General features: G+C 44.7%; 1 protein-coding gene across 1 annotated transcript; it reads right to left on the bottom strand.

Moving 5' to 3' along the window:
- Positions 1–436: 436 nt before the first annotated feature.
- On the bottom strand, positions 437–10,207 carry LOC135254788 (E3 ubiquitin-protein transferase MAEA-like). Its single transcript, XM_064335288.1, has 9 exons — positions 9,970–10,207; positions 7,484–7,666; positions 6,304–6,507; positions 4,712–4,834; positions 4,285–4,361; positions 3,595–3,703; positions 3,019–3,152; positions 2,076–2,271; positions 437–1,695 (listed from the first exon to the last, which is right to left on the bottom strand). The coding sequence occupies exons 1-9, from the start codon at positions 10,036–10,038 to the stop codon at positions 1,600–1,602; spliced, it is 1,191 nt and encodes a 396-aa protein (XP_064191358.1). The 5' UTR covers positions 10,039–10,207; the 3' UTR covers positions 437–1,599.
- Between the last annotated feature and the right edge of the window lie 125 nt (positions 10,208–10,332).

Here is a 10,332-nt window from a genome sequence, read left to right as displayed (position 1 = left end):
CTTGGATAATGCCACACAAATGCATTTGAAGCACCGTGAAATGATAGTTTATAAATTTAAATACAATTAATAATTTTTCAATTATCATAGCTTGGAAATACCTTTGAATAAAAAGCCCTTTCCTGCACAAACCTGTGAGTGAGTTCCATATCTTTGGACAAAATTCTCACCATTAAGAGTGGTCTCCTTTGAGTGTACTTTGATATTAATAGTTTGGATATAGCTTTGGGAAGTGGTCCTTAAAGATCTGATCAGGCCTGTGAGAACTTTCTTGTGCCAACAAAGCAATTAACAAGCACATATGCAATATTTTTGATTGTAAACAAAGCCCACAATGGGCATGATTATCATTTGTACATTGCTACACTAATGCATTGTACTCAGTCCACACCTGCTCAAACAAAGGTATCAATTATTGGAAAACCACACACAAATCTCAAAGACAGATTTTTTTTATTAAACAAACAAAAAAACTGTTATAAGTCATTTTACACGAACAACCTTTCTCCTAGCTTGACAATATAAACATGCATAGGTAGTTTCTAAATATCCTACAGTTCAAACACCTCAAAGTACCTTTGCAATTGAGGAACAGGTAGCCTCCTCAGATAGAAAGAGAAGGAGAAGGAGGGAGGGAGGAAGGGAAGGGGGAGAAAGATTAGGAGGGAGTAAAGGAGTGAGAGAGAGTTAAAGAGAGGTATGGTGTGTGCAACAGCAGTGTCCAGCTCGAGCATCATTAAATAATTCCATTTTATGGAACGTTTTAGGGAAATAAACAAAAGAAAAATCACTCCACTCGTTTCAGTCCGTTTGTCTTGTGCTATGTATACGTCTTATAAAAAAACAGTGTTGTTGGTCAACACCAAAGAGGTCAGGCTGTAGAGGGACTGACCTACTTCAAGATTAAAAAGGCAAAATTGCTCTGAAATGCGAAATCAGAGCCCTGTCACATGTAGCACAATGATTACTGTGCTTCAGTGCCACCACTTTATGCTATATGAACCAACGTTCAGTGTGTCAATCAAAATCCCCACAGTTCCCTCTTGCTCCACGTCTCCATCTTCCAGGTCTTATTTGTCATTATAGCAACTATGGATGGAAGTGGGGTAGTTGCACCGAGAGGTAGGTATAAGCGGGGTATAGCCCATTTTACACTTTGAAACCGGACAATGGGCACTTACTGTGAAAGATGGTGGCACTGAGGGTAAATGCAGAGAGGTGGGTGGGGTGTTGCAGCAGGAGAAGGGTGAAGTTTGGCTTGTCAGCAGAAGGAACAGGGTAGGGTTTTGGGGGCATTTGCAGAAGAAGGTAAAGGTTGTGGTAACCGCAAAGAGGTAGGGTATGAGCAGAAGGATAGAATGGAGTTTTGGGGTATTTTTAGAGGGATAGTGGTGAAAGTGGGCATTCTCAGAGGGACAGGCTGGAGGTGGACCATTTTCAAAGGGAGAAAGGTGGGGGTGGGCAGAGGGTAAGTAGGGCGGAGGCGTGTGCGTGTTGGGATTTGGTCACAGGGAATAACGGCATCGGTGCACAGCTCTCGAGGCCTCGGGTTAGCTGGCCATCAAACTCTGGGCCGCGCCTCCCCACACACCTCCGGCCTCACATGATGTACACCTTCTCGGCCTGGGAGAAGCTGAACACCTCTTTGGTTCTGGGACAGGTTATCTTGTCGTCTTGACGGATGGAGAGCAGAGACTGGGGAGCAGAAACGCACTGTCACCAGAAAGAGCAGAACAGAGACCAGCTGCCATTCTGCACACTCATAACAGACAAATATTTGTAAAATGGTAAGAAAATGTAAAATAAACTTTTTTTGTGTACATATCTTAAGGTACAAGATAGATATAACTGAGATGGTTCCACAAAAATGTTATCTATGATATCTTATGCAATTTTTGCATTTAATGACAGTATACAACAGTCTGAAGTGATCAACTGAGATTGAGCATTTTACTTAAGTCAGGGGTCAGAGAAAGCAGGGGTCCCCGCATGGATCCGTGTGGGACGCAGATTCCCATTACTGCACACACAGCAGACGGCATTCGGCTCATAGTGCACCGTTTTGCATTACTCACATTGTACCCGTACACGTAGCCGTTGGGCAGCATCATGGGCGGGTTGTTCTCGTTCATCACCTCTCCTGAGATCTTGCAGACCAGTCGGGAATTGGCGCAGTGGGCCATGGGCAGGGGCTGGGCCAGCTTGTTCAGTGACTTGCTGCACACGGGACAGTCTGCATTCTTGGAAGTGCCATCCTCCTTGTAGCATTGGCTGGAAGCAGTTTGGTTAAGGGGCATGGGCATAGGGACTGGCCGTCCTGCTCAGATATGTTTCACTGATAAATTATTTTCAATTTTCAATTATTAAATTTGATCACTGCTATAGTAACGATCCTGTAAAATTAGGCCAATTTCCTAAATTGCAGGGTGAGCACACATTACTTTGAAAATAAACTTGTAAATGCTCTGGCAGCAAACACCAGCCACCAAAGACTTTTGGCAGTGGGTCTTAAACACACGCTAGAGAAACAGCCAATTTGTTAGCATCAGCAGAAGGCAATCATTTTTGATGACGCCCCATGAATTCATGGGCAGGCACTGCACACAGGGGATAGTTACATACATTCACTGGTGAAGCCCCTCTGTACCACATATGCAGTTGGGAATGAGACTACAGTGAGCACACTTCATTGGTAGCATTCTACACAGCCCAAAGCTGTCAAAATTAAAGCATTTGTGGCAGAAACTATAAGAAGTATTTGAAACAGCACCACTATTCTCAGCTCCTGTAGCCTGTATTGAAAGGGGGACTCATTTTTCCCTTGAAGATACGCATGTCACCTCAGCCTCAAAGCACAAAAAGACATGAAAATTCAACAAATTACGCATTATAAAACGAACAGGATGTTTCGTTTAAAAAAAGGCAGTTTAAGACAGAGGTAACACGGATGTGTCTCAGGTGCGTTGACTGGTGAAACGCTCAATAGAAGCACGTGCGCAGCGACTGTTGTGAGGATACGGTGTTTTTATAGCGGACAGCCCAGCCTGGAGCGTGATGGTGAAGACCGAGTTGTTCCCCAGCTGGTGCAGCCTGTAGTTGTCGTACCTAAACTGCTGGATCAGCATCTTCCACCGCGCCGGGTCCAGGAGGTCCTACCAGAACAGGGACATACCAGATCAGCAGGCTGCTCTTCTCAGTTAACTCATACCCCTTTCATACCTTCCATAACAAATGCAAGAGTTTCTAGAACTATTCCTACAGCTGAGTCAGCCTAGTAGCCAGAAACTGGTGATTTTGAAGATAAAGATCCTTTTCAGGCTCACTCAGGCTTTGTAAATATTTACATACAAAGGTAAATATGCAAGGACCGTACAACAGAATATTTATTGCCATTCGTAACAGTATTTTTATTTGGTGCTGCATGAATTGACCGTCTTCTGCCCTGTGATGCTTCTACTGTTGGGCGGCTGTTGCAAGTACTTGCCAGGGGACTGCAGAAAACAAATTAGCCTATAGCTAATTACATTACATGCTATTCAGTTATCCAGAGCGACGTACAGAAGTGGAGAACATCAGTGAATACAACACTGTTACCTTGTAGGGGGAGATGTGAGTGTCTGAAGGGAAGGCTAACATCCCCATCGCCTGCCGCACCTCATCCAACTGCCCGCCCTCCGCTTGGCTAAAGTGCTTCCGAGCATGCCTGAGATGTTTAAAAAAAAAAATTAATAAAGGACGTTACTTAGCAACAAATGTCTTTTTTTTTCCCCCTGCAGTGTTGTTGAAGGTAGCTGGAGCGTGAGCTAAATCCCTGTCATCAAATAACGTAATTATTAGTGCTGCAACTGGCAATTTAAACAAAAATAGCCAAGCCACTATATTTAAAACAAGTGCAAGGAAAGCTATACTTATCTGCTTACGAGGACACATTCGGACATTTGTAGGGGTCAGTGCTCTGAGAGCAGCTCTATTAATCATGTTCTTTTCCCAGACTTGTTTACATCTCCCATATGCTAAAGCTACTGAAATGAATGTGCTTTTCCTAAACCACTCAGAAAACAGAGAAATAGCTGTGGCAGGTTTGTGAAAGCCAATTACGCGAGTGATTATTGCTCATCTGACAAATCCATCCGCTTCCAGAGCACAATGACTGTCAAAAATACACAATTTCCTTTAGGCATGTGTGGAGAGCATTCTTCCATAGTGCTGACAGCCCCTGAGAGTGTGCTGCCTGGTAAAGGGAGTGTTGGGGGAGAAGCTGAGCTGGGGTATAGCGCCCCCTACCTGACGCCGTCCATCCGCTTGTTCTGCCGGATGAGCTCAATGAACTCCTGAATACGCAGACTGAACTCCAGACAGCTCTGAAAGAGGAGCACATAAATATGCAACTAAACACATAAGTGAATACACACAGAGAAATAGACCACGTGAGACTGCACGCTCCCTTCCTCACACAGATAAAAGAGTACCATATCAACTGAAATCCCCTTGGTAATCTTGGATAGTCGGCCAAGTAATGTGTGGTAAATAAATATTATCTATTCTAACTACTCCTATTATTCTGCAAATAATTGAGTAATGTTACAACGACTGAACTACCCAAGGCCTACACAAAGTCAGAAGGCTAAGAGGGCCCATAGCGTTGTGGACTATAACGTGTGATCGTCATGCAATGTTCCCTGTCACTCAGACACGGGGTTAGGGCTTATACCTTCATTTTGCGGAGGCGGGACTTGTTGTCATGGCACCAGGCAAGGCAAGTAGCAGTTTCCTGTCGCTCCAGAGACTCCTCCACCTCTTTGGCAGTGAGGAACATCTCAATGTTGACCAGGTCCTAAGGAACACAGGACAGGCCAGTAGCAGTAAAGTTAAGGGGGCCATGACACAGGAACAAGCAGCTATAGTAGAGGAAGCTAACGACACCAACACCCAATATACTATATACAGGCATTTAGCAGATGCTCTAATTTTACACAGCTCACATTTGTTCTTTTTTTGGTTCGTTTTAAAAACAATCAATTTAGACCGCAGTATATTTACGAAAGCAATTGAGGTTAAGTACTTTGCTTAAGCGTACAACAGCTGCACCTCACCTGGGACCTGGACCCATAAACTCTATGAGTTACAGTCCCCATTCCCTAATCACTACGCTACACTGCTGCCTGTGCCACACTGGTCGCTACAAACAGCCGGCTAATAACCTTTGTGGGACCCGCACACTAAATACACTCAGGCTATATATCTCATACACGTAGCAGTGAGGTAATGTTTATGTTGTATTTTAGGACCGTGCCCCCTTTGGTGGACTGCATCTGTACATCTATACCACAGAACAGAAATTTACAATCCCAGGTCTAGGGATGCAGCAGGTTCTTCTCGTTCTTTGGCTTTAAGAACATAAAGCAGCCTTGTCCCCTAACTTAAGCAATGAAGTGGTAAAAGTAACCAGTATAAATCCAGTGATTTTAAATTTTTTAAAAAGATAATCGCTAGAATGGGTCTTTAAATTCGAGCGCTGAAGTGCTCCAGCCGGGATTTAAACCCGACATTCTCGTGGCAGGTTCAAACAGGCTCAGGCAAGCCGCAGCGGAACCACGGCCAGAGACAAAGCAGTTCTGACGACAAAGATACTTTCCCTGTGATCAGGCATTCGTTCACTAGTGTAGTTCCTCTCCTCTGATCTTACAGGAACCTTGCAGTAAAAACTAGAGCAGGGGTCAGCAAACTTAGTTGTGTGCACCCAGTGCATCTGTACGTTTTCTTTAACAGCAAATCTCTTAGTCAGTTAAGGTTGCTGAAAATATGTAGTCTCAATCATTTTAGCCTTAAGCTTATTTAAACACAATGCACGGTTGCTTATCTCTTCAGACAACACACTGATCCTGTATAAAGTGAGTGTCTCTTTGCTCTTGCACAAAGTACTGAAGTGAAGTCCATGTGCCTGCTAAGCCAACTTGATTTCCCATTTTATTCAACATGCATTTAATCAGTTCAAAAGGGATTCTACAGGAATCATTTACCACGCAGAACATCACAGAAAATTACATCTTGCATTGATCCGATTGACTGGGATGTGGATATGGAGCATTTATTCTTCAAGGCATGCATAGCCATTTGTGACATAATGCACCCTTATATGGGCAAACCCTTAGGCGTTAAAAGTCTATAAGACATGTTTATTACAATTCTGAGGTGGCAACCATAGTTATTATGAAATCTATGGTCTCCAGGACCGAGTTTGGGAAGCCCTGAATTACAGCATCACGCTGGGCTCTGAATAGTGGGATATTTCCCCCCCCCCACCTCGATGCCGCTCTGCCGCGCCAGCTTGACGGCGGTGTTGTAGTAGCCGCAGCGCAGCAGGTGCTCCACCATCATGCGGTCCATGCGCTTCCGCTTCCAGGCACCGGCTGCCGCCGGCTGGTCGCCGCTGTGCTCCTTCAGGTGCTCGATGCGCCGCTTGCACAGCTTGGCGCTCTCGTCCTCCGCCTGGATCGACTCGGCGGCCTGAACAGGGCGGCCACAGGGAACACTGCTGTGAGGACAAGCCCCCCTGGGAAGACTTACACAAGGATGTGCCCAAATGGAACACTGCTGCAAAGCCCTGCCCACATGGAACACTCCCTGCAAAGCCCTGCCCACATGGAACACTCCCTGCAAGGCCCTGCCCACATGGAACACTCCCTGCAAGGCCCTGCCCACAAGGAACACTCTTGTAAAGCCCTGCCCACATGGAACACTCCTGCAAAGCCCTGCCCACATGGAACACTCCTGCAAAGCCCTGCCCACTAGGGTTGGGCAATTGCATGAATATATCAGGAATCGTCAATAGGCTGAAACCATCGCTGGTGTATTTTTTTCCCCCACATAAAGTATCACACAATGAAAAAAATGCCCCACTCACGGCTTGCAGCAGTGGGTGAAAAGAAGCAGCTGGCTGATAGGGCATGTTTAGGAGGAGAACTGTGATCTGTGTACACACTCCCAAGCTGGCAGCAGGAGCCGCATGTTTGTAAATACTTCACATATTCAACATTCCAAATTTGGGTGAGATCAGAAATGCCAGATTAATTTTTTTTAAAAGATAAAATAAATGTCAAAAATAGGCCACAATGTGGAGCCACACCACTGAGAAGCCGCCTCCCCCCGCCCTGCAGGATGAATAGATTTGCGATCACCAACTACAGGGGGGACGTGGCCGATAGGAAAATTTTGACATATCGCCCAACCCTATTGCCGACTGGGAACACTGTGAACAGTACATACTCACACACTTATAGGAAGTAAGGACCCACCCACAGGGAACACTTATATGAGAAAAAACACATAGGGAACACTCCTGGGATGAGGCACCCACAACAAATACCATGAAAGACGCTCCCACAAGGAACGACCTTGAAGCCATGTCAAAAAATGCAGAGCTTCAACAGGAAGTGTTTCCTGGGGAGTTTTACTTCATGCTTTGGGCCTCTTTCCAGCTCACCTTCCTCTTGAGAGCGCTGAGCTTCTCCACCACGCCATCCAACAGGGACACCACTGAGTCCACCACCGGGAAGCTGCTCAAGGTCTTCTCCAACTCCGCCACAGCCATGGTCACATGACTCGTCTCGCGGTCGATGTTCTTCTGCGCGGCCCGGAAGCGCTTGTTCAGCGTCTCGTAGGGCACCTGCGGACACGCATGCCTACTGTAATGCGGAGACTACCTCATTTGAATAAATTAAAAGCATCAAATCTACCTCTGTGCTTTTCGGTACAGCACTGTTCACACCCACTGCTCCATCAGACCAAGGTCCAGTTAATCCTTCTTAGAGAAGGCATTAAAAACCCTTGTAAACACAGCTTAGTAGTTTAACAGTGCCATTAGCGGCACCCGACTAGAGATGGCTAGAGGCTAGAGATCCTCTGAACCATCCTGCTTGTGGCATTACATGCAACACAGATAAGGAACATATGTACAGTTCATCTCATAGAACTGGCTGGGTGTGTAGGATCCTAGATTGTCATTATTGATTGAGCAGCTTTCTTCTAATCATGGAAAGGTTACGCAAATCTCACCCTTCTCCAAATACGACATTTCTAAAATGTGCGTACACAAACACACTGTAATGGCAGGTGCAATCATTTAAAGCTGCAGTTCAAGTTTCAACCCAGAAACTGTAACATTAAGCATTTAATAAGCCTGAACCGTACAAGACACCACACATTGCTCTGATTTATTAATTCATCCAACATCCCATTCACAGGTAAATAAAAACCTTGAATGTGGGGGTAACCTGACAATAATAAAACAGAATAATTCAGCCACATATGCACACCAGTATCTTTTTGCTTATGCCTACAATTCTCCTCCATGTGGCTGTCCATCTTACACAAGGCCAAGATGGTAACAGACACCATACCAAGAAGGAACCCCAAACTGCAGAGGCCCTGTCCCTCTCAGACCAACACCCGAGCTGACATGTTCCAGTCAGTCTGGCAGAGAACTCTATGACATCAATGCCCACACACTCCAACTTCTCACTGCATGCATTTTGCAGTGGGAGCCAAAAGAGAGACAGGGTTCAGTGTTGATTTTTCCACTCTCAGCTGTGTTTGCTCTTTGCGTGGCCTTGAGTCGACCCATTTCTCTCTTATCAAGCAGATGTGGTACAATCAAACTTCAAAAAGGCACAGTGTGCTGGTTGGGTAAAACAAATTTCACAGATAGCAGGAATACCTGCACAAAAACCGACCAATGCACTGTCACTGGGTCCTCGGTATCGTTATCAGATTAATCGGGTCCCAGCAGATACGGAATTTGACTGATTAATTGCACTGAAAACGAATTAATGTGCTTGTACGGCAAAACAAAGGGCCAAATTAAATAAAATAATTTAGGATACATTGGGTAGCATTGCTTTGGAATAAAGCTAGTCTAATTTGTATGAGCTAAGACAGCCAATATTGTTCGTTATAACGTGCCCTCATTTTGAGATCAATATTTTCAGGCCTAGATTTTACGAGTTTTAATTAACGACTTATAGGCAGTGCTTTGTGTGAATGAGTAACTAGGCATTTCTGTGCGTTTAAAACGTTTTTGTTCAGATACAAATATACATTTCAGTATATTTGTATCTGGACAAACTCGGCCATTGCATCGTGCGTAGTTAGAGGCATACAGTCAACTAGAACAGGCAATTACAATATGTAAAGCAAGGCTAGCCGCTTACTGGAGTTATGAAACAGCAGTAGCTAGCTAAGGTCGAATTGCATCTGCATCCAGGCCAGTTTGCCAAGTCAAGCACAGCAAATAGCTCCTATACCATAGCTGGCTAGCTATTACGACGCCAAATTGCTGACAAACGATCTTTGCTTGTTTTCGATGATTCGTAAACTATTCTTAGCCAAAATTACGTTAAGCATAAATTCATCGTTATCTAGCTATCCATCAAACATCAACCGACACCACTCTGACTTAACTAACGAACGGCTGGCGAAAATGTAAAGCAGGACAATGTCGACAGCAGCACATTTCTCGATATGTACTATTAAGTAAGTGTGTTAACAGGTTAAAACGCAAGCCATAAAGAAACCAAGCACGCAAACAGGGTGGCCAGCCAGCGTCGAGCAAGTGCCATTTGCTCGACAAACGATCAACCAGAAATGATGTGAATGCATGCTATAAAACAAGCTATAATGCAGTCACTCGTTGTAATTAATAAGTAGCTCGCAATATAACTAGATTAACTTCCTCGTGTGCTGGATTGATTATCGTTTACTGGCTAGTAGACAGCTAATCCTGATCAAAACAAGTCTGTCTGTGTAGCTGATTCGTTCTAGCCAGCTAATGTTTTCCCCGCACCAAGACAGCGAGCATTTGTCCACAAACATAATCAATCGGTTTCATCCGTATTCTGACACTTCTGTGGCTTAATTATTGCTTCGCGGGCTAGTAAGACAATTTCCTAGATTTAAAAACAAAAATCACACCTTTAAAGTTGGATACTCTTGGACTTTCAGTGCCATGGAGAGTTGAGCAGCTGATTCCTGCACCGCCATCTTCCTTTGGGGAAAAATGCTTCAAAGGGCGACAACTAGCAAGAGATGCTAGAACTAAGATAGTTGACTGTCACCAGCATGAGCATTTTTGACGCGTCTATGTCTATGTGCACGCAACACAGACCTGTATCGTCCGCAAGAACGGGACATCTGGCTTGGAGGATCTGTGTTTCAGATAGAAAACATTGCAAAGCATCATGGGTAGCATTCCTGTTCTGTTGTGTAAAAAACGTGTTTTTCTGAGGGATTATCTTCCAAACATAAAACCAGACTGGTGGTCAAAATAATATGCCG

This window comes from Anguilla rostrata, chromosome 5 (genome assembly GCF_018555375.3).
Source record: "Anguilla rostrata isolate EN2019 chromosome 5, ASM1855537v3, whole genome shotgun sequence".
In the NCBI taxonomy this organism is placed as follows: Eukaryota; Metazoa; Chordata; class Actinopteri; order Anguilliformes; family Anguillidae; genus Anguilla; species Anguilla rostrata.
The sequence above is the reverse complement of the archived record's forward strand: the minus strand, read 5'-3'. Positions and strand labels throughout refer to the sequence as shown.